This window comes from Suillus bovinus, assembly GCF_016758785.1.
Source record: "Suillus bovinus strain UH-Sbo-P2 chromosome Unknown EDB93scaffold_140, whole genome shotgun sequence".
Taxonomy (NCBI): domain Eukaryota; kingdom Fungi; phylum Basidiomycota; class Agaricomycetes; order Boletales; family Suillaceae; genus Suillus; species Suillus bovinus.
In genome coordinates, this window is record NW_024542196.1 from 18,980 (window position 1) to 46,495 (window position 27,516).

The 27,516-nt window shown below is 47.0% G+C and overlaps 10 protein-coding genes across 10 annotated transcripts; 5 read left to right on the top strand and 5 right to left on the bottom strand.

Moving 5' to 3' along the window:
- Window positions 1–26: 26 nt before the first annotated feature.
- EDB93DRAFT_1243624 (Got1/Sft2-like family-domain-containing protein) lies at window positions 27–879 on the bottom strand (the record flags this gene model as incomplete). The annotated part of the gene is made up of 5 exons (XM_041452169.1): window positions 27–179; window positions 204–351; window positions 409–435; window positions 490–600; window positions 662–879. 5 exons carry the CDS (start codon window positions 877–879, stop codon window positions 27–29), a joined length of 657 nt encoding a protein of 218 aa, XP_041301190.1.
- Window positions 880–4,601: 3,722 nt separating this feature from the next.
- On the bottom strand, window positions 4,602–5,605 carry EDB93DRAFT_1096290 (uncharacterized protein; the record flags this gene model as incomplete). Its single annotated transcript, XM_041446767.1, has 3 exons — window positions 4,602–4,897; window positions 4,956–5,219; window positions 5,278–5,605. The coding sequence occupies 3 exons, from the start codon at window positions 5,603–5,605 to the stop codon at window positions 4,602–4,604; spliced, it is 888 nt and encodes a 295-aa protein (XP_041301191.1).
- A 164-nt stretch (window positions 5,606–5,769) lies between these two features.
- Window positions 5,770–7,111, bottom strand: EDB93DRAFT_1185740 (ubiquitin-conjugating enzyme/RWD-like protein). Its single transcript, XM_041450799.1, has 4 exons — window positions 6,955–7,111; window positions 6,763–6,895; window positions 6,629–6,706; window positions 5,770–6,575 (listed from the first exon to the last, which is right to left on the bottom strand). The coding sequence occupies exons 1-4, from the start codon at window positions 6,955–6,957 to the stop codon at window positions 5,932–5,934; spliced, it is 858 nt and encodes a 285-aa protein (XP_041301192.1). The 5' UTR covers window positions 6,958–7,111; the 3' UTR covers window positions 5,770–5,931.
- A 189-nt stretch (window positions 7,112–7,300) lies between these two features.
- On the top strand, window positions 7,301–10,031 carry EDB93DRAFT_1109131 (uncharacterized protein; the record flags this gene model as incomplete). The annotated part of the gene is made up of 13 exons (XM_041447925.1): window positions 7,301–7,863; window positions 7,914–7,989; window positions 8,040–8,307; window positions 8,342–8,390; window positions 8,498–8,586; window positions 8,638–8,721; window positions 8,768–8,815; window positions 8,873–8,893; window positions 8,945–9,195; window positions 9,247–9,423; window positions 9,468–9,559; window positions 9,609–9,723; window positions 9,972–10,031. 13 exons carry the CDS (start codon window positions 7,301–7,303, stop codon window positions 10,029–10,031), a joined length of 1,893 nt encoding a protein of 630 aa, XP_041301193.1.
- A 769-nt stretch (window positions 10,032–10,800) lies between these two features.
- EDB93DRAFT_194771 (quinon protein alcohol dehydrogenase-like superfamily) lies at window positions 10,801–12,033 on the bottom strand. The gene is made up of 2 exons (XM_041455653.1): window positions 11,930–12,033; window positions 10,801–11,867 (listed from the first exon to the last, which is right to left on the bottom strand). The coding sequence occupies exon 2, from the start codon at window positions 11,856–11,858 to the stop codon at window positions 10,869–10,871; it is 990 nt and encodes a 329-aa protein (XP_041301194.1). The 5' UTR covers window positions 11,859–11,867; window positions 11,930–12,033; the 3' UTR covers window positions 10,801–10,868.
- Window positions 12,034–13,729: 1,696 nt separating this feature from the next.
- On the top strand, window positions 13,730–16,620 carry EDB93DRAFT_1235100 (uncharacterized protein). The gene is made up of 2 exons (XM_041451347.1): window positions 13,730–14,186; window positions 14,261–16,620. Exons 1-2 carry the CDS (start codon window positions 14,017–14,019, stop codon window positions 16,461–16,463), a joined length of 2,373 nt encoding a protein of 790 aa, XP_041301195.1. The 5' UTR covers window positions 13,730–14,016; the 3' UTR covers window positions 16,464–16,620.
- A 644-nt stretch (window positions 16,621–17,264) lies between these two features.
- On the bottom strand, window positions 17,265–18,594 carry EDB93DRAFT_194815 (uncharacterized protein). Its single transcript, XM_041455654.1, has 3 exons — window positions 18,348–18,594; window positions 18,258–18,299; window positions 17,265–18,209 (listed from the first exon to the last, which is right to left on the bottom strand). The coding sequence occupies exons 1-3, from the start codon at window positions 18,450–18,452 to the stop codon at window positions 17,361–17,363; spliced, it is 996 nt and encodes a 331-aa protein (XP_041301196.1). The 5' UTR covers window positions 18,453–18,594; the 3' UTR covers window positions 17,265–17,360.
- Window positions 18,595–18,716: 122 nt separating this feature from the next.
- Window positions 18,717–21,299, top strand: EDB93DRAFT_1269767 (ABC1-domain-containing protein; the record flags this gene model as incomplete). The annotated part of the gene is made up of 9 exons (XM_041454303.1): window positions 18,717–19,271; window positions 19,354–19,462; window positions 19,517–19,696; window positions 19,753–20,111; window positions 20,221–20,439; window positions 20,501–20,608; window positions 20,685–20,837; window positions 20,888–21,078; window positions 21,183–21,299. The coding sequence occupies 9 exons, from the start codon at window positions 18,717–18,719 to the stop codon at window positions 21,280–21,282; spliced, it is 1,974 nt and encodes a 657-aa protein (XP_041301197.1). The 3' UTR covers window positions 21,283–21,299.
- Window positions 21,300–22,209: 910 nt separating this feature from the next.
- EDB93DRAFT_1269771 (uncharacterized protein) lies at window positions 22,210–24,507 on the top strand (the record flags this gene model as incomplete). Its single annotated transcript, XM_041454304.1, has 11 exons — window positions 22,210–22,370; window positions 22,424–22,480; window positions 22,526–22,604; window positions 22,654–22,942; window positions 22,993–23,211; window positions 23,252–23,335; window positions 23,401–23,442; window positions 23,496–23,516; window positions 23,566–23,822; window positions 23,872–24,057; window positions 24,109–24,507. The coding sequence occupies 11 exons, from the start codon at window positions 22,210–22,212 to the stop codon at window positions 24,202–24,204; spliced, it is 1,491 nt and encodes a 496-aa protein (XP_041301198.1). The 3' UTR covers window positions 24,205–24,507.
- Window positions 24,508–25,299: 792 nt separating this feature from the next.
- On the top strand, window positions 25,300–26,903 carry EDB93DRAFT_1256845 (phosphatidic acid phosphatase type 2/haloperoxidase; the record flags this gene model as incomplete). The annotated part of the gene is made up of 11 exons (XM_041454012.1): window positions 25,300–25,484; window positions 25,545–25,565; window positions 25,641–25,715; window positions 25,773–25,784; window positions 25,842–25,866; window positions 25,917–26,025; window positions 26,078–26,149; window positions 26,207–26,344; window positions 26,397–26,473; window positions 26,528–26,603; window positions 26,656–26,903. The coding sequence occupies 11 exons, from the start codon at window positions 25,300–25,302 to the stop codon at window positions 26,901–26,903; spliced, it is 1,038 nt and encodes a 345-aa protein (XP_041301199.1).
- Between the last annotated feature and the right edge of the window lie 613 nt (window positions 26,904–27,516).

Genomic DNA, 27,516 nt, shown 5'->3' on the forward strand with positions numbered 1-27,516 from the left:
CGATCGTGTTGGTTCATTACTGTTACTTAGAAAGGTAGCAGGCTTCCTGCTCCCCGAAGAGCGATTTGTCCACCAAAGCGCAATGTCTGTGTACCTCCTGGGAAGTACGCCAGGACATACGCTACTAGAAATACTACCTGGACCACACCTGCTAATAGCGAACCTAAGTACGAGTGGACCTAATAGGGGTCGTTGAAACGGACCCTTGTGGTGATGAAAGAATACAAACTCGCGCTGATAGAGAAATAGAGGGGCAAGCCCAAACTTGAGAAGTAGACGAGGGTGAATGGCACACGTTCTTTGGAAATCAAATATTTTACGTGGTTTAATGGTCCTATGAGGACTGAAAAACTTGAATATGGTAGTCAGCGATGATCATTCGGATCGACACGGAGTGGTATGACATACCCGAACATCACGAGCAAGCTTCCCAGACTGCGAGGGAGTTATCAATCGGAAGGTGTAGAACGAGAGAAAAACTACGCATACCTGAATGCCAAAGCAAATTTTGCGGGATTGATGGCGAGGAAAGGGAGGGTCATGAAAGCGACGAAGAAGCGGACTGCTACGCCTAACAAGCATGCACCGAACCCGAGCAGCCTGGAGATTGGAGTCTGTGCTGAGAAGACTGGTATGGCAAGAGTGACTTCTAAACGCGTACCTCTCCCAACGTGACAGCGCAAACCATGCTTCGTGTTCGTTGGAACGTTCGCTGGATCTGAGAGGGATATAGTCGCCTGCTACAGCGTTGTAGAAGCGGGAGAATGGGTTTGATGATGGCAGTGGTTGCTGTGTTTGTTGAGAGTCGTCTGTGACGCCTCTGTCCCAGCGGAATTGAGATAGATTGGCTCTGAAGCTTTGTTCTGAGGATGGAGGCATGGTAGTGTTTACAGGAAAAGGGTACTATTAGATGTGAAACGTGCCTGTCACCAAGTTGGGATGTGTCATGCCTGCGCCTACTCCTCCAGTCTTCCGCATCACATGGCTCGTTACGCAGCGATGCTCGACTAATATCACTTAAGTCTGCACAGTACCGGGGATTTGAGTCGGCAGCCCGAGGAGCATGTCGCACAGCACACCTCGGGAATGTCTGCCAGCTGCTTGGGGAAAGCCCACTCTTGGTTTGATAAATAAAGCTCGTCATGGAGTTCTTTCCTTTCGAACACCCATTTCTCGATTGCCTATGGTTATTGAATACATACTCCGATACTAGTACTGTCACCAAATTAAGTACTCACCTCACGAAGCGTAAGATCATGGCATGAGTGTAGCTGAAGATGCCTTGACATTACCAAAGGCTTCTTGGGCAATCGTACGAAACTGCATCAGTCGCTGAGGGGATGATGCTATTTTCTCCATCACGTCCGAGTCAGTGTTCTACTAATAATTTAAATTTAGTCTGTCCATGTAATGAAATACGAAGTCATGTGATTCTTTATTTTTCTTATTCGTCAATTGACCCCTATATAAAATTTCACTGTCTCACTGTAACCATCATCATGCTTGGGCTCATCATGAAGACGGATACTCTCCCCAGACCTCTCAAACAAACTCTGCCATTAGAAAGTTCTAACTTACTCTGCTCAAACATCTCAAAATTTATGCCATCGTTGCTCTCGCCGTTGAATCTCACAAGACTCAGCCATGTGTTGAGACCCCTCATCTTCATCCTCTTTCGCCTATGCTGTTTCATCATGCTGTTCCGACCAATACTCAATCATATCTTATTGCACAAGCTCGGACAAGTATTTAAATGGGCGCTGTTTTTCAATTCGCCTCAATACCTCATGGCCCTGTTCAAAATCCTCATGCTGGCGCTCGTGACCGTTGTCATGTACAATCCCGGTGCTACAGTAAAATCCATCGCTTTTATATATACTTTTTCGATTGTGATTATGCGACTGATTTTGCGTCTTATCTTTCGTGCAGGTTTGTTGACGTTCAAGCTCATCGTCCTGCTTGCACGAATCGCGTGGCACATTTGTCTACGGAGATTGGAAAATATATGGCAGAAGTTGTATCATATTAGACGTCCGTGGAAGACTGGTGTATTCTCGATAGAACGTGTCTAGATAAAAGTGTACAAAAACGATTTATTCGCGTTCCATGTTTTAGATTGTTCAAGGATTCACTGCCTATGAAAATAAAGCTGTCAGTCAGTCAAGGTTTAGACACAGCGCAGGCATACATGCGCTGCCAAAATGCCAACAGTATGCATTGGCTACCGTGGTCAAGGTTGTTTGTTTCCCCATTGACGAGTATACTGCCATTGCCCTCCATGACATCCAGCGAAAGATGCAAAATAGGCCGACGGAGTGCAAAGCAACCAGCGAGCGCAAGGCTGGATCCTCAATGTTACACGAGGAACTTTTGAGACGCCGGCAGGTGACGGTGTAGGTTAATGCAGTGCTCCGTGATCAAGTACTCGTCCTGTCTTCAATAACTCATCAAGGAATTCGCGCTAATAATCAGACACATTCTGCAATGTGCTGCTATGAGTTTATGGTGCTTATCAGATCTCAACATGTCATCAGGTGCCAAATTCGCTAAGAAGCAAAGGAGACGGCGAAATTTTAGTTACCGCATGATGGCTCGGGTCGTGATGTCGGGTCGTGATACTCATCACCCAGCTTTTTACGCGGGCGAGTTCTCAGATCTCAGGCGCTGATTCGGCGAAGGGAGTTAGGCGAATTGTCTTCGAACCATGTGCTGTATTCCTGATAAGTGCAACGGGTTCAACTATGTACCCTTTCCCCAAGAGTGGCAGGTGTTGACTGATCGGATGGAACAACAAGACAATAATAAGATATCATCTTTCTAGCTGTGTTTGTTCCAAAGCACGACACTCTCAGGATGATGTTGCCGATGCAATCCGCGTAAGTTGGACCTTGTGTAAACTCTGTTATCACATAAATTAAATGATAAGGAAGTCACTTATCACTCATAGTCATTCGCAGCATCAATTCGAGAAGCAGGCTTGGCATTTATGAGATTTCATATTGACAAGGCCCGACCATGACCACGCGACAATGCATGCAATGCTCTTGAAGGCGTAGAGCATCGGCGGGAGGCATCGTCCTTTTCAGGGAATCTGAATGAACCTTCACGTATCCCTTCCTATCGGATGGGTCACAAGAATCTTAACAGCATGTAAAGCACACCACCGGGATGGAACGAGAGACGCACAAGAGCTCAACAATTGCCACAAAACCAGAGACGCATTCTTCACGATACCTGATCAGTTCATATTACCACGTACATCAAAGAACTTTGGCAACCTTTAGCAGCCTAACCTCGAAAGCGGGGTACAATCTCGCTAGTTGACTATCCCTCTCACCGGGAAAATGAGAATCACCCGACGTTTCGAATGCAGCTGTATATTCCAACGCAGTCAATCATGAGTGCTTTGACAGAATTAAACAGCAGAATTTGATGACATTTATGATCCCATTCTCGCCCGAACCCTAGGCATGCTATGCGATGACCGCGGATAAGGAAGGGATCGAGAGATGAATCGATTCTAAACCAAAGCGAGCAGAAGCGTCAAAACTTGGTCACGAGTGGAACAAGGGAAAACCTAGCATCTACCTTGTAAACGTGAGCAAATACAATCCACCGTAAACTGGCAAAGAAAAGGTGAGTATCAATGTTTCAGAAAGAAGTCGCAAAGATAGTCAGATGATAATGACCTAGTAAACATCATCAGTTACTTGATCAGGGCAGTGAAAGACTATGACAAGCCTTTCGAAAAGCACTGCGAGTCTGCTATGGTGGAAGACAGTATGATTTTCGAACGATCCGATATATACGACATTACGGTTGACGCGCCATGTTCGGGATGTCTGCAACTTTGCTAGCGCTGCATTAACAGCGGGATAAGGCGCGACGGTTATGATATGTATCCTCCAGATCCTCCTCAGCGTAGGGTTCTTGCCGGTCATAAGTCATTCGGAAGATTTTGGGCGACGGCGATGTCCTTCCTGAAGCTTGAAAGGGTTTGGACTTTTGAACCTGCAGATTTGACGAGTTTTTTCGTAGTGTAACATTGACAACCCCTGGCAGGTTGGACATCAGTACGAGCCTTGCTTTACCGGGAGAGGTCGATCTCAACAATCTACCTTTCAGTCCAAATATCCCATCTTTGATGACATCCACACTTCAAATCTACACATGACATATCCAAGCTCACAACTCCTCGCTCTCGTTGTTTGTGTGTCGGCAGACATTATTGACGCGCCACCAGCGATGTGCCTGTTGTTTTCTGATTGAAAACGCAGTATAAATAGCATTGCCCACAGCCTGGCACGTGTTTCACGTTCATAACCTGTTCCGTGTCCCTGGTGTGCTAGTTCATCTCCCCTGAGTTAAATTCGTCGACCATACCTAAGAAGAGGGCACTTACTGGTGTCCACAGCAGGGGCGGGTGCAAAATGTAAGGTCTCGAAGTCAGAAAGTTGAGAGCAGTGAAACGATGTGAGGCAATCAGGGATAACGCAACGAGATGTGATTAACAATGAGCCAATAATACGAACGAACAAGCATGCATGCAGGAAATGGGCATCACAATATGATTATAATAAGCCTAGATGATCACCGCTCGACTATGAATCCTGATACTCTTCCGTGCGCTGGGAACTTTTCCAGTCATTACCATATGAGTTTTTGCGACGAGGACCACTCTCTCTCTGGTTAAATCTCCGTCTTTGTCCCTCCCGGTTACTCCTAACGTCAGGAGCAGAATCGAGACGAGAAGGTTTTGCATATTGGATGGTCATCTGCCTGCCCGTTGAAGGGTCCTTTGGATCTTTTAGGGCCTCAAGCGCCTCTGTAGCGCTCTCGGCACTCTCGAATTCAACAAACCCACTTCCCCTTGATTCGCCGGTGATTCTGTCCCTCACTAGACCCAAGCCCAAAGTCAGACGCTATCACAATCCAATAAGTCAAAGCGCACGTACATAATCTCACACCCGCGATCGAATGTTGAAAGTTGCTGAACATTTCGCGCAAGTCGTCCTCCAGTCCGCCAAACGGACGGATGTAGAGCGTATGGTAAGGTTCACGCACAGGCTCCTTGTGGACCGCAGCGTGGTCAAGGTGGATGTCGCGGTTCATGATATAGATTGGGTCCTCCTCATCCGCCTTGATAACCTTGCTGGCATCATCCACATTGGAAAATTCAATGTGTCCAAACCCGCGGTTGAGCCCTTCTGGTGTGGTGCCTACATCGCATGCCTAGTCAGCACCTCGTGACACTTCAATGCAGCACAGAAAACATACCCAAAGATACACGCACAATCTCTCCGAACTCTGCAAAAGACTGTCGCAGTTCTTCTTCGGTGATAGAGTATGGGAGGTTTCCGATGTAAAGTGTTCCCGAAGGCGGAACGCTTCTCCGAAAGCCCCTTGGCTTCGAGTTTTGGTCGCCAAACCGTGACCCGTCATCACGCAACGCTGACGACGTTGACAATGCCCTCTGCCACTGCGATGGCATCGACAGTTTTCCGGAGTTGGCATGGCGTAACAGAGCCAACGAAAAAGGCGACGCACGGGCCCGGAGAGATACAGACAATGTCCTTGACTGAGCTAAAAGGGCTTTGGAGAACATGGCAGAATGAAGGAGGACAACAAATTTCATGTACGGAATTCAAATTAGCTCAAATAGAAAATAACTTGGTCACATTGTCACGCGACGCGTACCGTTACACGTGACAATGAGCCGATGCATGCATGCACTGACTGACGGTAAATTCTTCCACATATCGCGACGTGTTTTGCATATAACATCTTGTGTATTGGTCATCATGTTACTTCGGAAAACAAATACGACAGCCACACGACAGAAATCAAAGAACAGAACTACTACTATGTGCACAAGATGATCCCCCTATTGCACCAATGTCCTAGATCATGGTGTATGTACAAGGCGCACTCTTATAGACGCTTCAACGCTTTCTTGCGTTTCTCTGTCCCTGAACTAGCTGAGGCTGCGGATCGTTTGATAGCTTTGGTTGTAGCAGTAGCAGCTGGGCCCGCAACATTGGAATTTGCGGTCCCAAGCGGTGATAAGCGCTCCTTGCCATCTTTGCTGGACGCAGTACTCGTAGAGAGCGATGAGGCCAATGTGTTCGCTGGTGATGTTTGAAGAGGTTGCGATGGCGTAGGAGATGATTTGTGTGTGTGTGGTGATGATGCAGATGTTGGGACAGGGAGCGTGATACGTGGCGGTGGTGGCACCACAGCCGGTGTTGGAATCGAAACCGGTATCGACGTCGTGGACGACTCTGCCTCTTCCTCAGTGGATGGTGTCTGAAATTCGGAAGGTCGTATGCGAGGAGTGGCGTGCACACTTGTTATAAGCTTCGCGCGGGAACAGTACGCGTCGTAGTCCTCTAGGAGGAGCTTCCCTGCTTCCTCGTCGAGGGCACTTTCGGGATTGGGATAAATGAGAAGGCATTTGATTGTCACGAGAATATGTCCGATGCCATATGAGGGTTGCCAGTCCTTCTTCAACGTGTTCACACAAATCTCTCCCACGGAAGAGACATTTGGGTGGAAAATCTTGGTTGCAAACCAGCCTATGCCGATGGAAGTTGATAAATGTGATCAGATAACCAATGATGACGCGTACATTTTGGAGGTGCAGCGGGGAATTCGTGTGTAAATTGGAATCGCACCCTGAAGTACCCGCCCGCGTATGGTGTTTGCTCTGTGGTATAAGGTAACTTGATCTATGGACGCGTATCTCAGTATGCAGTGACTCACCTGGTCCCTCAACGATTCCTGTGAGGTCAAGCATATTCTCCTCACTTGTAACGACGCGAATGCCTTCCGGAGGGCTGTTCTTCAACTCTGTGATCTCGCGCATCAGACGGCGCATGGTTGCGGGTGTTAGAGACTGTAAGCCAATAAAATTAAAGGTAAAGTTGCATCCGGCAGGAAGTGTAACAAACGCACCATGGCAAAGTAAAGTGTTGAATAGAATTCAGATGAAATGCGGCTGACCTGAGAGGCTGAGAATGGTTCGAAAAGAAGGAGCAAGTGATGACAAATTCACACTCCGAAAAGCATAACCCTAACCCTAATCTAGGGCAAGAGCAGAGCTGACTCGTTGCAGTAAGACGTCGTGAGCGCATGGTCTGCCAACCGATTGCATGGACTACAGGTTGCAGTAGCTCAATAAAAACTCTGTTGAAATAAAAACAAACTTTGAAGGAGTTATGATTACGTTCACGTGACTACTTCACTACTTCTCGCCTGGCAGCCTTCGTACTTATGTAATTCCATTTTCTTCGACTCGGATATGATGATACCTAGAGGCTACATGCGGACCTTTATCTCCTGGTTGAGGCTTATCATCAGAACTATCGCATTTCAGTCATATCCGAGTATCTTCTCTGTCCTTCGGCGAGTGTTTCGATGCTGTCAAGCCATCATTGGTGGAAATGAGAGAATATTTCGAGAACCAGATTTAGCGTTGGGTTCTCAACCGGCACCCATCAATCAAAAGACACCAGCTTCTGTGACACTCGCTGTACCATCGTTTGTACCTCCACCTCAGCAAAGCGACGGGCGCACTGGCGTGGCCTCCAGTATCCAGTCCCTGGATTCTTGTGCGCAATCGATTATTCCTATGCCCAAGCCCAGCATCACCACGAGTACCGCTATGCCCCCGCACAATGTGGCGCCGATACATAGTGTCACTCTAATTCCTGCCACACCCGGACAAATTAAGCGATATGATAGGATAGGATTGAATTGTATGCACATCATGTTTTTCGAGTTATTCGCCTCTCTAATCCATAGCTACAGTCAAGGTGATTGTGCTGTGTACGAAGTTCCGAAAGGTCCTTTAGACTGTTCAGAGTAAGCATGCTTGTGAGAGAGTGAACAATAAGATTGAAAGGGACTGGTAGGGAACTTGCTTTGGTGTCCGGGTGGGAACCGCTCACCCATCCGGAAGGCGCTTTGTTTTTCTATCACTCGTATAAAGTATGTTTACGATCCACCTCTGCGTGACTTTGATTCATATTTCCCATCAGAGAGTTTTTACTGATGCTGATATTCGAGCACCTGGAATGGTGGCCAACATAGGTGAGGCTGTCGAGAGGGCGTACAATGAAGTAAAAAGCGCAGGCATCAAACTCCATTCATCCGTCGAGTTAGTATTGGAGCTCATGAAGGGGCATCACGAAGAATGGGGCTATTACTTTGCCGATCACGACAGACGTATCATTTTGTGGTTCGAAGCTCACAAACCCAGTGATCTCATTGGTAACGTCCGAGGCGTGAAGTGCGGTGATCATATCAGTGAGTCTTTTCTGGGAACTATCTTCCATTCAAGCTTCTTTCATTGCGCCGCTCCCAGGATACGCACTAGAATCACAGTACTGGTTCGTGCGGCCTGAGTATGCATATTTTCTCACTTGACCGAAGTCGATGCGCTGAAACTTTGTGATAGCCTATTTTGACCTTGTGGTAATCATCATGATTTTGACAGGCTACATGTCGAACTATATCCAAACAAGCGACCCCTTCCAAAAGTTGTTGTTATGAGACTCAGAGAAATTGTTATGTATACCCAGGCAGGTGGGTAAAGATTCACAGATGTTTCACGCTATGCTGGAAAGCTCGTAACAGACAATGTCACCTCTGACACATCCTTGACACCTTTTTCTTCGGAAGAGGTTGCAAGCATGCTCAGCCTTATGGATCCTCTCATGGGTAAGGTATTCCCTGATGTGGGTGGTCGTTGTTGATGGGTTTTTAGACAGTGCTGGCATTGAGTATCCGCATGAGCATTCTGTATGGATTGTTGGTAAGCAATGAGCATATAGAAGCCCGGTTGTTTACCTTACATCTTTACAACTTTCAGCTCGATTTATGGGAGAATTCTGTGAGCTCTAGCTGATTGGAAGTGCATCACGCCTCCTGATCACTTTCGTAGGCAACGTCAAATTTGTGAATTTCTGTGGACAACCGGGTGCCCGGCTTAACGCGGACCAGTCTCTGTACAGAGATACCAACACCCACTCAAACAATATCCTTCTTCGCGTCATGAATTTTATACTGTTTGGATCCCCTAACGCTTACAACAAGGTTCTTCAAAAGATCTGGGTCGATTCTACCATCGTTCAGCCGCGATGGAAGAATTTTATCAACAGACTCAACAATGAGTGGAATGGATACACGATATTTGTGAGTTGTACTTCTGCTTCATATTGGCAACGTAATCGAGGTCTATCTTAGTCTACTGTGATGCTTGCTGTGGATATCAGCTTTCTCACGATATCATCTGTCGAGACTCAAAAGGCTGCGACTCTCGTCTCCTATATGTCTACTCTCTGTGTATTGGGTTCATTAGTGGTCTCGCTAGTCTTAGCTGGACAAGTTAACGACAGCCGGCGAGACTCCGCTAAAAGCGTGGTAAGTTCTCTTTTGATTGTTTGATCTCCATTCTTTACATTCAGGCCTCGTTTATGGAAGGGATATCGGCTTCTGTGCTCGGCCTCGAAGGCCTTGCTCTCATGCTATGTCTCCCATTCGCTCTTCTGATTTGGGGGTGCGTTTCCAGTCAAACTATAGGGCGGTAGCGACTCATTATTTGACAGAATGACATTCTTTGCTGCAGCATTATCCATCGTGATTTTCAACACTTCTGGCGTCATCACCATCTCAATTATATCTCCCATCTGGGTCGCTATCTTGATTCTATCCACATGGCCGGTACTGGCTTCCAATGATGTGCACATTTCTGACCTGCCCTCCTGGATCGCGAAACAGATCAAATCACATTGTATACCGTCGTGGAGCGCCACCGGGGCTTCCATTGAATCTGACGTGTAGTTTGTCGTGGTTTCAGGGATTGCGTAACGTGTACGGATCCATCTCTTTAGTGGTTTCATGTACTACCTGCCTTGTTGACGTCATTTATATGTGTATCGTTGTATGGCATTGCTCGACTCTTTAACTAGGAAACCCCAAGGCATTGGAGCAGCGAACCTGGTAAAATATTGGAAGGAAAGTTTGTGTGATGGCAAGTGGGAAGCTATGATTCCACCAAGTGTGGGCTCGAGCCCCTTTGTCTACACTCTATTCACTGTCTTGAGACTTTGCGCTCTCGCACTCGCGTCCAAGAGGGCGCAGGTCTATACTCTGGTTCCCCGACCCAGTCGAGGAAAAAGGCGAGGTGTTGCCTGGTGCATCTTTTTTATGATATTGATGGAAGTGGTTTTAATTTGATGTGTAGAAGAATCGAAGTTCGGAGGGCGATCAAGCCTCGCCGATAACAACTATAGTGGAGGTGAATAAATTTCAAATTCAAGGCCGAACATTTCCGCACGTTTGAACGATAAGCATCCTGGCGATATTTAAACATGGCATATATATCTACATGTTGTAACAACGGAGTATATGTTATATGTATAATAAAACAGCGCATGGTACGGGCGGTTGACGCAAGAGTACTGATGTACAAGAAATTATATGTCTAATAGCGAATGCAGCGAGAGAGGAGAGAATAGGTACTTGCATGAATGACGGGGATTGTACACTAATGAGCATAATCAGGATTTTCAGCGGACATACAGGAAACAAAAACTGAGTCCAGAAATTCAGAATGCAGCATGTTACAGCTGCGGAAGGTGACATGAGATTGCACTGGTGGGGATGCTACAGCAGTAACCGTTGATGTGGAAGAAGGTAGGAGATCGCATAAGTGGAAGATGGCGCTAAAGTAGCACACACAGGATGCACGTTGGATTAGATATACCATGTGCATCGGGTAACGGCTTGTCACTTTTTTTTTCAAATTGTAAGGATGAGCGCAAAAGTAGGGAAAACGTGAGGACTCTTTCAACTCACAATTAAATCTATTCGTTTTGGCCAGCATCTTCTTGAAGGAGAGCAGACACATCTGATGTATACGTGTTGTGATCATAGCAACCAGTAGCAAGCAGCTTTCCGTCTGCCGAAAATGCCACGCAGGTCACTCTATCCGCATGCTTGAAGGGCGAACTGATGGGCTTGCCCTTGTCGAGGTTCCACAATTGCGCTGTCCTATCGTATGATGCGCTTGCAAGGATCCGGCCATCTGGAGAGATAGCAATGGCACGGACAAAGCTGGTGTGCGCATCCAAAATTGCGGTCTGCTGCCAGGTGGCTGTATCCCATGTCCTAATTGAGTGATCGACTGACCCGGATATAAGAGTCTTTCCGTCAGCGGCCCAAGCCAAGCAATTCACTGAACGTGTGTGTCCTTCGAGGGTCGTGACTAGCTTTCCTGTCTTTGCGTCCCAAATCTTTACCGGGGACTCGGCGACGTGGTATCCAGCTGTCGCGATCATGGACGCGTCTGGCGAATAGACAACTGCGCCCACGTAGGTGTGTCCTGTCTCTATTGGTGAGAGGATAATTTCTCCCTTCTCCACATCCCATTGTCTTGCAGTCCCATCATTAGACCCGCTTAACACTCGCTGGCCATCTTGACTCCAGCAGACAGAGCACACGCTCTGTGTGTGCCCCGTCCATTTAGCGATGACCTTTCCAGTCTCGACACTCCACAACCTTACCGCACCGTCTTCACTCCCACTAACTACTGTCTTGCCGTCCGGAGATAACGCTATGGTGTACACCGGGCTTACTCCGTCCCGCCAGCGTTCACCGATCTGTTCCCCGCTCTTCAAGTCCCAAACCCGCAGTGAGCCATCACTTGAACAAGTGAGGATCCGTTGACCGCCTGGTAGGTGTATGACGCCCCAAACACGACTCGTGTGTCCTTTAAACTTCTGGCCGGGCGTAATTGCCGAAGTGTCCTGCGTCTTAGCAATGATCTCTGATGTCTGTTTCTCTTCAGCGGCCATAGCTATTACCTGAGGATTTCAAGTAGCCACTGTCTCAGCATGTATTCCTTGATGCGCATATTAACACTCACGAGCAGGTGTTTACCAGGATTCGATGGACGAAAAGGTGTGTGCTAAAACGCAGCGTGGGGATCAACTTGTCTGATAGATTTGCTGATATCAAAGCATATAAGTGCAGAAAAAGCGCTCAGGCACCATGGTGGCCATGAGCATTGGAATTTTTCTCTCTAGCGTGCCGCATCAGTCTGGCACTCCCTTATCGCTCCTTGACTAGCCTGCTATATCATGATATATCATGTTACGTGTGATTATACACTATAAGAACACACCGGATTCCTGAAAATGAGCCTTCGAACTTCTGCAAGTTCTGCGGCCCCCTTACATTTTACCAGGTTCTGCCATGGAGAATGGGAAAACAAGGATTGAGGCTTTGCTGAGATTGCTTCTTGTGTCTGAGTCAGCAATTAAACATTCCGTATTCGGATGAATTCAGATTCTAACTCTACGTTTAAACCTCCTCGACTACTTATCATATGACAGATAGGTAGGCAAGTTTCTCTTACTGAACTCACAGCCGGTCCCCTTGCTGATCATAGAAACTGTAGTCACCTAATCAGGCTTGGTGTATCCTACCACAACCAACACGGACAAGTTAGGTTTCGTCAAAATATATGCTTTACATAGCATAGGATACCGACGTTGTCACGATTCTCACAGATCCTCAACTCGCAGTACTGTCGAGAAGCTTGATGTCATAAATGTGCCATCGAATCCCACAACGGTGACCAATCAACTTGTGACATGCGACAGGCTGTGAGTTTCATGTTTACTTGGTGGAGTGTTTCATATTAGCACTTCGGAGTAGTCCTCAGAGGCGTTTCCATGTATAGCTTCATTGGCCGTACACTGACAGTGAGAAAGACAGCCAATTCTTCCAGGAGTCTACAAAGATACGCCAGTTGACCGGGCACTTGGATCTCGATCGTCGACACAACAATAGGTACTTCAAATTTCTAACTTCCACACCCCTCATCTCACACTCTTGTGCTTTGCGATTGCATTTTATGTTCAGTTTTAGCTCAATCGCTAGCAAAACTGCACTAGTCGCTTTTTGGGTCAGTGAAGTACATATTCTTACGGTAATCCGCAAAGCTCATCCCTTTTATTAGGCACTGGATATCTTGACATGAAGTCCATGGTCTATTGGCGTATTTGGCCTGTGAGGTTTATGGTGTTCGCTTTGACGCAAGAGCCGTCCAAGCGTGCATCCAAGCGTTTACCTTGCACCCATATTCTCCCATAGTATGGATTACCGGTCACATGGTGAGAAATACTATTTCAAGTTACTCCTTATTAGTGGTCTGTGGCGTCATTTTCCACTCATAGCGACTTCATTAACAATGTTCAGTTTCGGAAAACAGCAAGCACCGATCTCCTAATCTAAAAGTCAAGCACGATGTCAAACTTTATCATGCAGTACTCGGTAAGATGATGGATGACTGGCAGTGAGTAACCTAACGGAGGATATTCACTTCACATCTGCTGACCTCCCACCGGCAGGTGCCTTGGTTCTTATCGTGTTAGAACCCCAAAGGTCAATGCACATCGGAGCCCAGTAGAAAGATAGATAAGATGATTTTTGTTGTCGATAAGTATCTGTACATTTCTGTCATCAAAATAGTGATTTGAAGTGCCTTCTCGATGCTTACCTGTGATATTCTCGCAATTTCTCCGCACCGATGCATTACCAGGGCACTGTAAAGGAGAGAGTGGAACATATAATAGTAGGTATATTTGGTAGTACAACGTTACTTAGATTCAGTGAGCAACACATTGAGGATTCCAATATTTAAGACTGGGTAACTGGTTTGAATGTCGTGCGAACTTGATATGCTCTAACTTTCGTGAGCACTATGACTTCGCCGGATACCGAGAGTATGACCTATGATAACTTTCACGATCTTGAATGGCCTCATCTGTGATAGATGGATACCCGGTGGTCACTAGATGAAACGAAGTTTTGATTTGAACTTCATCAATCACATAATTAAGGTATAGTACTACATGCCCTTTAACAACGCGGCCACAAGGCCACATGGACATGGCGTGTTCAGCGCGAGTCAGCGCTTATAGTTCTTGGATTCGTTAACTCTACAGAATGACACGACGTCGCAAGAATACACCCAAACAACAAGCCAGGACAGAGCCTGCAGGAGAAGCCCAAGAGACAGACGGCTCTCCGAGTCTGTCACGGTGTGCACCAACGACACAATACCACCATTTCATTCCACGGTTCATATTGAGAAGATTCCAAGTCGGACCTGTGAAGTGCGTTTTCAGAGTCCTCTCGAGCACTCTGCGTGTAGACACTAGACCAGAACACTGAATGATATTCTTTGCAGGTCCAAAACAGAACGACAAAAAGAATTTCGACGCACAGGTGTTGATCCTGAATACGTCCACTACTATGACATTGCTACGGGTAGCCTTGACATTCGTCCTATTGGAAAGGTTTACGGCGTACCGAATTTCTACCAGGATGTCCAAAACACCCGTAACATCAACGAACTAGAGGAGAAATTAGCGGACCTCGAACGTCATGCAGCCTCCATTATCATGGACTTGCATAAAGTGCTTCCTCAGGGTACTTTCACTCTGAAGCGGAGGCCGTTGGAGCTCCTGCGGAAGTTTCTGTTCATCATGCATTATCGCAAGGTATCGTGTTCGGGCGCCTACTTCCAAGCAGATCACCCGGAGAACGCAAGGAGCCGTCAGTGGATTGAGTCCTTCATGAAGGCGAAGGGTATTCAATCTTCTATCGGCGTATGGCTATACTTCCTCAGATACTACCTGGACACATCACATTCAGATATCATGCGAGATGCCGCGGAACTCGTAGATAAGTACGGCGAAGAAGGTCTTCTAAAAATGATCACTGAATCACATATTCCACCTGATGTCGAAAACTACCCAGCTTACACTTACCACACTCACGCGAACAACGCCTTCTTCAGTATCTGGGAGGCTGCGGAAGGGGAAGAATTTATCCTCACGCACAACGGATTCGGTTTATGGGAAGGCTTAGGAGGTGGCTGCCCTGGCCTTCACCGCATATTTGTAGTCAGCCCTCGCATTGCTATTGTCTTGTGCAATATCGTCTTACGCCCAGACATAAAAAAATACGCAAAGCCGGGTTCGCTCGTGAGCTCCTTGCTCCACGTGAATCCAGCACCAGCAACTCCAATTTACACCAGTGGAGAACGTGCTATACCCATGAATTCCGAATCCGCAATGGCGCTTGCACGTTACAGATCCTCCCAGGAAGGGGCAAATGACAGTTTTGTGTTCAAGATTACAAAACTATCGCGACCTCAGACATTGGAGTTTAATTCCGTTCTATTGGTCAATGTGACGAAGACAGGCTCTTTGACCTTCCTGTCAAAGAGTAATGCGCTCCGCACCGTGCGTGTATTCCGGAGTTTGCCAGCCAATTTCCTTGCGAGCGAGCTGCTCGTTCCGCTCATTGCGCGATTGACGGATACCATGGAGACAGAAGCGTCAGCTCTTCGCCCACCATTACAGTCGCCAGAAGCTGTCCTCCACCCGAAAGTTGACGCCCTTACACTCGTTGATGTAGTGCTCTATGTGCTTCTAATGCAGATATGCACGGGTAGCAGGCGGTTCGAAACGGCATATGACAGGGCACACCTAGTCTTTAAAATCATGGAGAAAGCAAAGCCCACGTCATTCGCAGACGAAATCAACCGAGAAGTCGAGAAGGCTTTCAAGGTTTGCAAAGAATCGGAGGATGAGATGCCTGAAGGAGAGGGCATCAGTTTCGCCCCCTTGCTTTCTTCGATTTCCGACGAGTCGTCTTCTCAACTCTTCCAATTCATGATACCTTACATGAGCAGACTTGGCGCGGTGATGTCTGAAGGTGAAGAGATTTTGGAAGAGCTCCAAGATGAAGTCACTGTAGTGAGCTTTCTTGCACGTGCGTCAAGCAGCCCAGCAGTGTGGCATACACTCTCGTGTACTAGCCCACAGGCCTCCGAAATCTTGTCAAGACTATTCAAAAAAGACACCCCAACAGATGAAAGTGTTAGGAGTTTCATGCGGTCTATGTATGAGCACGCTTCGCCATCATCTCTCTCTTCCGGGTTTCACCTGGCATATTTTTTACGAGAAATATGCGGCATGACTGGGCCGACTACCAATCTCATCAGTCAGCGCTATTACCGGTTGACCGCATTCCTAATCGAAGGTCTTGGTCGCACAATGCTAGGGTCCCTACCAGAACCATATTCCTCGCAGCCGCGCGAGAGGCCCAAGGCCCGGCTCTTTTACAAGATGTCAGAAGAGCATTCAAAATTGCTTTTCTCGAATATGAAAGTGATGCTGCGAGATGTGGGATACGAGCCGTCGCCGGGAGGGAGTACTTTAGGCCAAACCCTCAGTAAGTGGGTAGACGAGATGGCCATCGTTGGCTGTCTTGCATGGTTAGGAAAGCACAGAAGAAATTTTTTGGACTTTCTTCTGGATCAGTTTCCGCAGGGTATGAATCTCAAGCTGTTTGAGGATGAAGAAGCCACTGGGAGTGTCTAAATCGGCTTGTTCGAAACTGATCTTTTATATATAACGCATTCAAGATCACTTACTGAGACGTGCATCAGTTGTACACATTTTTGGAATAGAATGAGGATTCATTGATCGGCAAGACATTGTTGACAGTGGCTTCAACATTAACGCCAAGGCTTAGTATGGCCAAGGAAAGTTGTCCAACTCCGGGCAGGAACTTTGAAGTTTTCATGGAACCATGAAGTTGTAGAACTCTGGAAAGCCGCAGCTACGACGGCCATGTGAGGGATACCTGAAGTGGGAATTACAAATGATTTGCTTGGCTAGCATGATTAATCATATTTGTGCGACGTCTCGAACGATTTCGCAACCCAAAGCCTTCCAAGTACTTGAGTGTAAGCAGGAGCATTTTGGGAGGGCAATCCCTTCCGGTAGAGCGTTCTATAACCTGAGTGGTTCTTTCACAACATTGATAGTAGCAAATTACATGTTATGTCCGTACCAGTGTGATCGTATTCTGTGCAAACGCGGGGCTCGCGACGACGCCCAGTGAGCCAGTTCTTGCTATTAATATAGATCCACTCAGGACAGCTTCACACTGGGCGTGGTGCCTGACATTGACTGGCTCTCGTATACATGTAATATGATGCACGTGGGTGGGGTAGAGCAGTCGTCGCTGTGACAAGACCTGCATTGCAGATTTTAAGAGCAATATATGAGAAGCAAACGACATGATGTAACGACAGGGAAATTCAGACCTTCTCTAGATGTAACACGAACCTGCGGACTAACGCAGGGGTAAAATGTTCAGATCAGCATGACTTGATACAATATAGCATGATAACAGTTAAACAGCAGGGTACTGGCATATGAGACTGGGTCTAATCACTGACTGCAGCCAGGTAGCCCTGTACAAGGATTGTGTCAGCGATCATATTCAGAGAATCGGCGTAAAGGAGGGAACTGCCGAAGAGACAGTGACAGACGGACGGTACCAGGTGCTTTAGGGCCAATCGGCAAGATACTCACCTCTCTATCTTCCAAAAACTCCCAATAAGCTAAGGCAACAGCGATCCAAAAGCTCGTATCAATTCCCAATACACGCTCTTCTGCTCTATTGATCTCGAGAAGACCCGTCACCGACGCCAAGGTGAGTACCGGTGTACGATCATGGAAGGTTAACAATGGCGTCGGGGTCATCGGAATGACCTGGGATATTCGATGTCCCGAACTAGGCAGTTTGGGACTAGACTGGTTGAGTTGCGTGATCGTGAATGAGGCAGAGTGTGAAGGCCTGTTGTTTTTGAACATCGACAGCGTGCGTGTTATGAACGATGTCTGCTCGCCTGGATGTGGCCCCGGGATGTGCGGTGTAGAATGTGGTGCCAACAAGAACTGCGTTGCCTCAGAACGAGAGGGACGTTTCTGTGCTGCAATGGGCGATGGGGATATTTCTTCCAACCGTGCACTTAGGCTTTGTGGTGTAGGTGGTGTGATCATAATGGAGGCTGGGGGCGGTGTTGGGGGATAAGAGTGCACAGTCGATGTACTATCTATGGACATCTTCGAGGTACTGGGTGAGTCTATCATAGTAGAGGGGGCGTTCGTAAGACATGATAAGGACAGCGCGGCGTCTGTATAATTAGGGGACGTGCGGGGAATAGGAAGGAGGGATATGGAGACGCCTAGGGGAAATGATGGTGCACGGATGCGAATATACCACCCGCGCTTTGGTTTGTGAATTGTCCAGCAGATTGTTGATGTTTGGTTGTGCTTCGGAGGGAATGTGAATTGTTGTAATGCATGAAAGATGGAACTCACCACAACATGCTCAATGATCTCGTCGTCCCCTAGGAACCTTTCCTTCATTCAGGTGAGCGGGCGAAGGAAGGAACCGCTGGGGTGTCGCACCTTGTACCACATGACATTGTCGTGACCCTCCTCAAAGACATTGATTCGCAAGTCAGAAATGACGTCGGAGCTATAACAAACCAGGGTAAAATGTAGTAATGGCATATTATCTGGACAACTTTTAATTACCTCTGTATCACATATCGAGCCAGGTTGGGGCTGTGGATTTGATTCTGCATGGCTACGACCTGCAGTTGTGGTACGAGGATAGGTGTTCGACGTAACGCCGCAAGGTCACTTATGAAACTTTGGTCTGAAACGGACCCTTGAAGGCCCGGCTAATGTGGCTGTGCAAATTCAACTATCAGTCTGCAAGTTGCAACGGTGCAGTGCCTTCTGTTGATTTTTGAAGCAGAACTTTAGTCGTGGATGCCACCTGGGCCTGCGTTTGGATGGCTTTGCGTTCTCCACTCAGTCACAGATATTGCTGTTCGTGCAGCACAGATCAGAGCCTCCCAGGTTTTTACTGTCAGACTTGTTGTATCTCCGGAGTTCGTTTTGCGCAAGAGCAAGACAGAAGAGCATCAGTTGACATCACAGCCTGCATGTGATGCTCAAGCTAACCACGATTCTTCAAAATCACGCACAAATCACGCGTTTTTTACCAACCCCCCGAGTAACAATACTTACCTGTCTCATCCCGAGGAACGGCGAGAGGAACTGACACCATCACCGCCTCGGTTTGAAGAGGATATCCCGTCTGAGCAGTTTTCGCCCACTGCCAATATCCCTCTCTCTACTGAGTCTGCCTTAGAACCTCAACTACACAGTCATCCCAGCCTTGCGGTTTCTTCTATTCCACTTGAGGCAGAGAGTTCCTTGAAAATAGCGTCTTCTTCCGAAGTCACGTTCGACTCTAGTCCTCCTTCCATACCCACAGGATTTGAAAACGAAATAGAAAGTTCTGTACCCCCAGATTTAGAGGTGTGTCTTTAGTCCTATTCTTCCTGCCAGCTCGTTACTTCTGTCGACCTCTTGCTCATTTCAACGTGCTGCCACCCCATAGCCCCCAGAAAAAGCCCTATCCGAACCCATAGACTCTCCTATACTCTCACGCAACCTCCAATCATCCAAGGTCCCTTCGTCCAGACTTGGTCGGTTATTTCACTATGGCGGTACGACTTTTTTTACTATCCTTTCGTTCACCTTTTGCTAACTTGCAGTTACAGGCCTTGCAGCATCGCTCTCGTACGGCGCTGCTTCCGAGCTCTTACGTCGCTCTACTGCATCCCATGCAAACAACACACAACCAGTCATGCTAACTGAAGCAAACATAACCCGTTTGGTATCCAAGCTCTCTCAGATGCGGGGTGCTGCACTAAAGCTCGGCCAGTTCATGAGCATTCAAGGTGCCCATTCATCAGCAATCTCTTATCATTTTGTCCACTGCTAATCTAGGCGCTAGATACCCACCTCCTACCCCCAGAAGTTGACAAAATATTCCGCCGCGTTCAAGACAGCGCTCACTATATGCCGGACTGGCAGATGCAACAAGTGCTGTGCACATCCCTAGGGGAATCATGGGCCGATAATTTTACATCATTCGGTCGTATACCGTTCGCAGCTGCGAGCATCGGTCAGGTGCATCACGCTGTCCTTGCTCCAAGTCAGAGTCCATCTAGCAACGACGGCCAACGCGTTGCTGTGAAGATCCAGTTCCCGAACATTGCTAACTCAATCGCGAGCGACCTTGGCTACGTTAAAATGATGCTCACTGCGGGAAGCTTGCTTCCGCGGGGGTTGTTCTTGGATCGTACAATTCAAGTGCGTCTTCTATATCTCCCTCATGCTCAGAGCTAAATATTTGACCTCCCATTCTTGCCTCGTTTCCTGCTATCCGAACAATTCACTGCATTCCATCTCAATATCAAAGGTGATGAAAGACGAACTTGCTGACGAATGCGACTACTCGCGGGAGGCAACTTTCCTCGAGAGGTATGGGAGCCCGGATTATCTTGGCGCAGACGTACGGTTCAAGGTCCCATGGGTGTGGCCAGGTAGCACAGAGCGTGTTCTTGTAATGGAGTATGTAGAAGGCGTCAGCATTGGGGATGCTGTAATTGGAGCTTTACCGCAAGAAGAGCGGAACGAGGTGCGCACTTCTCCTATCATCATCTATAGATCATGCATACATCTGTTGAATGTCATAGTAGATTGCATCGCGAATCATCGAGCTCTGCTTACGGGAGCTCTTCCAGTTCAGGCTCATGCAGACGGACCCTAACTTCACGAATTTTCTGTGGGACTCAAAGGCACAACAGGTGTGTGTCATATGTTGGGGCTTCATATTTTCAACTTCTTGAATTTCCTGGACGATCTCACCGACTATCATCGCAGCTATCACTAGTAGACTTTGGCGCAACACGTGAGTACACGAAAGAATTCATGGACAGCTGGCTGCGCCTCCTTCAAGCCGCTGCGTCTGAGGACCGTGTCGCATGTGCAGAATGGAGTCAGAAACTTGGATATCTCACTGGAGAGGAGAATGAGGTACCATCTCCCCATTGTTCCGCGCATGTATTCACATAACACATTCATAGGCCATGCTCAATGCGCACATCGATTCCATGGTCCTTCTAGCTACCCCCTTCAAACCCACGACCTCGCAGCCCTTCGCATTTGGATCTGGGACGCCATGGGCCGACATCACGGCTCGAATACGTGATAACATACCTGTGATGCTTAAGCATAGGCTGACGCCCCCACCGAGGGAAACCTACAGTCTGAATCGGTGAGTCTTGGGATATATTTTCTTGCGAATAAGAGTTGCGATTTTGTCTTCAATTTTTTTTGCGTGCTTCCTCCTGCTCTCTTTACTCATTGTTGGTTCTGTAGAAAATTGAGTGGGGCGTTCTTACTTGCTTCGAGGTTGCGTGCTGTGGTAGACACCAAGAAGCTTTGGGACCAAGTGACCAATCAGTACAAGTTTGATTGACGCTGTCCGGTCCAGTGTTCAATGGCGCAATTTATGTGGAACACCTTAATGCAGCGATATCCGTCGTCTAACAAAAAGTTGCTGCAATCCTATATAATAACAAGCCGCCCGCACTGTCTCTGGTCGTTGCACAGAGTGCATTTATTCCAAAGCAAGCGCTTGCCCTATCTTGTTCTTTGTTTGTTGACGCAGATTTAAATAGACGGAATGTCTCTACAGCTTAATGTTGGACTTCGACCTTTCGACGATGGAGGCCCATAAGCAATTGCGTAAAGTGCGACGATCAGTACAATTTTGACCTGCGCACATATTGCAGAGGATAAGACCTTGACTAAATACCTTCTGCAAGGACATTGTTCGGCATTGACTTGATCATACATGTTGTTTCTCTGCTCCGAGTCGAAATGCTACTTTGTTGCGTCGTGAGTATAGTTCTTGGTTATATCCTTCGAAAGATCGTCGTTGTGCAGTAGGGAGTTCGTAGTCCCTTGCTACATGACCAGGACTATTAAGCGAGCAATAATATTAGGATGTCGTCAAAACCACCATTTAATTCAAATTTAGTTAAGACTCGGAATTCGGAGTCATGGCCCTTGCGTGCCGCTCAACTCATCACGACCAAACATGTTCTCGAAGTTGATACTAAGGCTTTTAAAAAGTTCATGCAAAGTGTTGACTACATTCATAACTTTATTTTCCCAAAGATTCCGCATCCTCGCAACCTGCTTTCGACATTTTGTGGCCAAGTTAAAGATTCGCGGTAATCCCGACTCAACGACGTTTTCTCCTGCAAACTGCTGTACTGTACCGACCAGCACTTCATTTGTGCGATGTCCTCCCGGGCCGGTCAACTTACCGTTGCCACTTCATAACCAGCAAATAACTTCAGCTAGTGCAGCAAGCAGCACACAAGATGTGTTGTCCTCAATGCCATTTCCTATGCCTCGGCCATGGATTCCCCCTCAGACGACTTCACCTACACAAGTTCCTAATACGAGCTCTTACAATGTTCCAAACACCAATATAAAGCTTGTGCCATTCGCTGCGAATGACATTTCCGAGTCACGATACGAGAATCGTCCTCTTGTGTACGTGAATGCAATCTATCTCAACAATGTATCGATCTTGAGGCGGCATATAGAGACAAAGCTCAAAGACGCAATGGAATTCCAGCACTCCAGAGACAGTTCCCCAACGAGTGAGTACACAACCAGGGGGCGCATGCGGATGACAAACGGTCCAGATCATGTCCGTGGCTGAGCGGTGATTGGCAGTCATGTGTACACCCGGAAGGCGTACTATATCTGTACAACGACCGCCGGGTAAGCATTCTATCATGAAGGCCATGCGCGCTTTTCACATATTCCGCAGAGGGTGTTCACAGAAGCAACCTTGGATCACAGCATGTTCAAGTTGCTCGACGGATGCGTAGACGAGTTATACGAACTAGCGCAAACACGATCAGTGGATCTCGGAGCTGGCGACATCGAGCTCGTTGTGCAACTAGCGCAGAATGAAGCCCAAGGTGCACAAGTGTTTTGTTATTATTATTTCGTCGACCACACAGCTCGGATACTTTTTTGGTTGCACGATCGCAATCAAGAGACGGACTCTGATATTTTTAGTGGGCTCCAGGGCGTCACCGATCTCAGCCATATTCGTGCGTTACGCGGGACTTGTGATGATGCTGCTGATGTGAATAAACACTAGGATATTCCCTGGTGTCTGAATACTGGTTTGTCACGCTCAATTTTGTACGAGTTTTGCATACTTCCTGCAAGACTTATCTTTATTCTAATATGGCTTCAGAACCTATGACTATACTACATGGAGTGAGCAGGACGCACTGCGAATGCTACCCGGACCATCAGATGGATAGACCGAAGATCATCAAGGAACTAAGGGAGCTTGTCGTGCATGCAATTACAGGTACTTATCACCTAGATTCAATTGTCGATGTGTGATTCAGAGACCATCACTTCGGACACGTCCTTGTCGCCTTTTGACGGAGATGAACTTTCCAGAATCTTAGAGTTAATAAACCATCTGAAAGGTATGGCGATCCCCTTTGAACTGTTTTCATCTGTAACAGTCTAAAGTGCTATTATATATCTCCAGAGAATGCTCTGGACAACGACCCACATTCTACATGTGTTATCGGTAAGTAATACTATATTCACAGATCAATCTATGATTCACTATTGCATCAACAGCGAGATTCATGCATTACTTCTGTATAATTTTCATTTCGACGTCTTAGCTCACGGCTAATTCATGCTGAAGATAGAGCCAAGTTCTTCAATTTCTGCGGTTTACCCTGTGCTCGTCTTGAAGCCGATAAATCGGTGTACGAAGAAGACAAGAGCTTTCATCTATTGACCAGTAGTGCTTCTTTCGCTTTCGACGCCATGCTGTTTTGGGCACCACAATCACACCTGGAAGGACTTCGAAAAGTGTGGGTGGATGAATGCATCAATACGCCGCGGTGGAAAGACTTCAACAAAAACCTCATGACAGAATGGACTGGGATCACGATCTATGTACGTATCATAATGTTAGCATCCTCCTTCGTAATTTGATTATTTCCAGTCCACTGTCATGTTAGCAGTAGACGTAAGTTTCCTTGCAGTGCCGAATGTGAATATCAGCCAGTCGCAGTCGATCGGGATCATTGCCACCTATCTCTCCACCATCTTTATTACTGGCTCTTTGATTGTATCAGTCTTGTTGGTGCGACAAAACCAAAGATATGGATTTGAATCAGCGGACAAAGCAGTAAGTTCTTGCGCTTTCGTCTACTTTTTCCCTACTAACTAATTCTGTCAGACGGTTTTTCTGTCTCATATGACGGGGACATTTTTCGGAGTGGGAGCCCTTGCCACGATTCACAGTCTTCCCTACGCAATGCTTATGTGGGGGTAGGTGGATTGCTACTCCATCACCGGGCTAATGATTACCTTATTCTTGATTAGGATGATATACTTTGCAATTGCCATTCTGTACAATGCTTTCAAGTCTACGACAGTTGCCTTGCTGGCATCTGTCGTCAGCGGATGCGTGGTCGTCACCATGTTCATTTTTTGGTTCATCTGGGCAGCGAGAGAGTTCCATCTTTTCGAGCCACTAGTAAAGTCTATTTGCCCCTCAGTACTAGCAAGAAATACTCGACCTTAGCACATACTTCAGGATTTGTATACGTGCAATGACAATTACTTCAACGCCAGCTGTTTGTGGCATTGAATCTAAATCAGTCGCTAAGCTGCCTATTACATTATCATCCTTAGCAACTTTATGGTGTGCGAATTGTCCATGCTTTGAGTATACTGTGCAATCTGAGAACTAGTACGGAGTTATACGCCTTCTTCAATCATCCACAATCATCCACACATATCGATTTTCATGTTCGCTGTTTCCAAGTCTTGCGGCCTCTGCAGTCTCGTCGCATTCACATTCATCGCCTCATTGAGGGGGTGCGTTAGACGTTCGACATCGACATCGTCTTCCTTTTTCGTCTCTGGCATTTCAGTCTCTATCGTGATGTTGTAGCTTACAATCTTGTTGTTTCGCGTTGTTATACCTCAGCGAACCGCTGAGGTGTGTTTCATGTTTAGTATGCACACCGGGACATTCTCACTGTATTTCGTCCTCTTTAGGTACTATCAACGGTGGCGGTTCTTTCGACGACGCCGAGATTTGTTCTTTGGCTACAGCCGCGGATGTAGGAGGGCAGGTGGTACCGGGTGTATGAAGCCGCAATTCCCAAGGCGTTTCTAAAATTACACAAGGACTCCCGGTACTAGACAGATAAGAGGACTCGGATACAGAATGCGGAACATGAATATATGAATGCTTGCCTGGTCCTGGAACGTATGACACGGCGAATGTGTTGGTAAAGCGAATGTAAGAGATACTCCCGGCAGGACTTCGTGCTCGCAGATGGACTTTCGAGGAATAAAACCTGTGCATGTGTGAGAACGAGCGGTTAATCGATCATAGGACGACCTGAGAAGACCTGAAATGTACCACGTCGACAATAAATATATCCAGGCTCCCATGAAACAACGGACGGACTACTACACCTCCTCTGCAACCCTTACCAGTACTCTGGAGTCGAATCCTGTCATTCCAAACGCCATGAGCCAAGAGCACCAAAGACTACGTCCAAGTCTACGGCGATTCATGCTGTCGTATGCCCCCGACTGGTGAACTTCTTGATCGTTGAACTCTGGGCTTGAACTCATGTAGTCTTTTTTTTCACGAAGGATCATATCTGGTGCCCTTTGGTGAGAATTTGGAGCCTGGCTGTGAAGGTTGCAGGCATGGAAGGATCCAGAGCTAAAGACTGTATCAACTCGCAGGGCGATCTTCTGGGCAATCGACAACTACATCCGAGTCTCTGGGTTTAAGAGGCAGTTTTCGCTGTCTGATGTCTCGTAAGTATCAATGCTTCCATTCGGTTCGACTTCATGACAACGAGACACCCTCTATAGATTACGATATCCGTGGGTATTATTCATCGACTAGGTTCCTACTTACAACGCTCACTTCATACCCACCAGCTATGCTGTCAATGAACGTGTCGGGGTAAGCCTCAGCGGACATGGGCAAAGTTTTTTTTACTCACGACATACCAGACAACGGCTCTTAGCTTCATCTCTTGCGGCATCCCATTTGTGGTTCAGTGCTTCGTCAATTTTTTGACAGTCCAGTCATGGTGGGATTTCCACCACAGCACTCTGGGATGTATGTACCTAAGCCTAGTAGCCACATCTTATGCCTGCTGATGCCGATACAGTGGTCCTCTCTCTGTCGACGACAAGGGCCATCACACAATTAGTCAAAGTCACGGTTGGACGACCTCGGCCAGGTAAGCTTGCAGTTTCACGCACATAGATCAACTTGGCGAGTCTTATGATATTTACAGATTTAATCTCCCGCTGTCAGCCTGTGACGGGCTCTGCAGACCCTCTTTTTGGCCTATCTACGGTAGATATATGTACGCAGACGGTATCGAAGATACTCGAAGATGGATGGAAAAGCTTCCCCAGCGGTCATTCCAGCAGTATGACGAATGTTATCTTTCCTTGTCATCGATCTGATATGTCTACATTTAGTGTCCTTTGCAGGCCTCGGATTCCTCGCCTTTTACTTGATCGGTAAACTGCATCTATTTGACACCCGGGGATATGTCGTAAGTTCCTATTGCTCTGTGAACAGTCTAGCGTGTCTGACCACCATAATTCAGAGTAAAGTGTGGATATGTATTGCTCCCCTTGCTGGTGCAATGTTAGTGGCAATTTCGCGCACTATGGACTATCGTCGTACGATCCCTTTTCTATGAAATAATGTTAGATCGCTCATTTTGCCATTCAGACCATTGGCAGGACGTTGTGGGTGGATCGACGCTTGGACTTCTCCTCGCATACTTTTCGTACAGGCAGTATTACCCTCACCTAGCATTGGCAGAATCACACCAGCCGTATACTACCCGGTTCGAAGATACCAAGAGTGTTGAATTTGGTGGGATCAGCGGAACCACAGAACCGTTGTTAAACAGTTATGACGAAGATGATGAAGTGATCAGCACGAGACGTCATCCAAGGACCGGAATTCGACGGTAACGTTCTTTACAGTATGTGCGCACCAGACCAAATTTTTCGTAATTTGAAATACTATCAGTTCGATTTTGTTTTCCTAAAGTCCGTGTTCCCGTCCTTTGCACGAAGCCGCTCCTACACCCATCATTGCCAAGATTTGATTGCTATTTCAGGCGAATGACATCATCTTCAGCGTGAATAAGCAGTTGATCAAAGCTGACTAACCTGAGGTTAGAATTCCGAGAAACTCCTAAGATTTTTACCTTACCGTGTCTGCCAACAAAACCCCTAAAACTGCATTTACCTTCAACAGAACTATCACTTCTCCGACCAAAAAGGTTTTTAAAATGGAAATTTCTTCCCGTGAGAAGGTACGCCTTCCAAAATCAGTAATCTGTTCGTTATTGAGGTGGCTGATTCAGGAACTAATACATGATGCACACGTGCTGGGGAAGCGTGTACGAGAATAGGAACAGGAACTCGAAAAAGTCAAACACAAACTTGAAGAGGTGGAACACGAACTCAAAGAGGTGAAGGCTTCTGTGAGATTACGAGAAACCACGATGGTGGAATGGCAAGCAGCCAGTCGTGTATTAGATGGTATGTCATTATTCCCTTGGGTCCGAATCTTTTATTA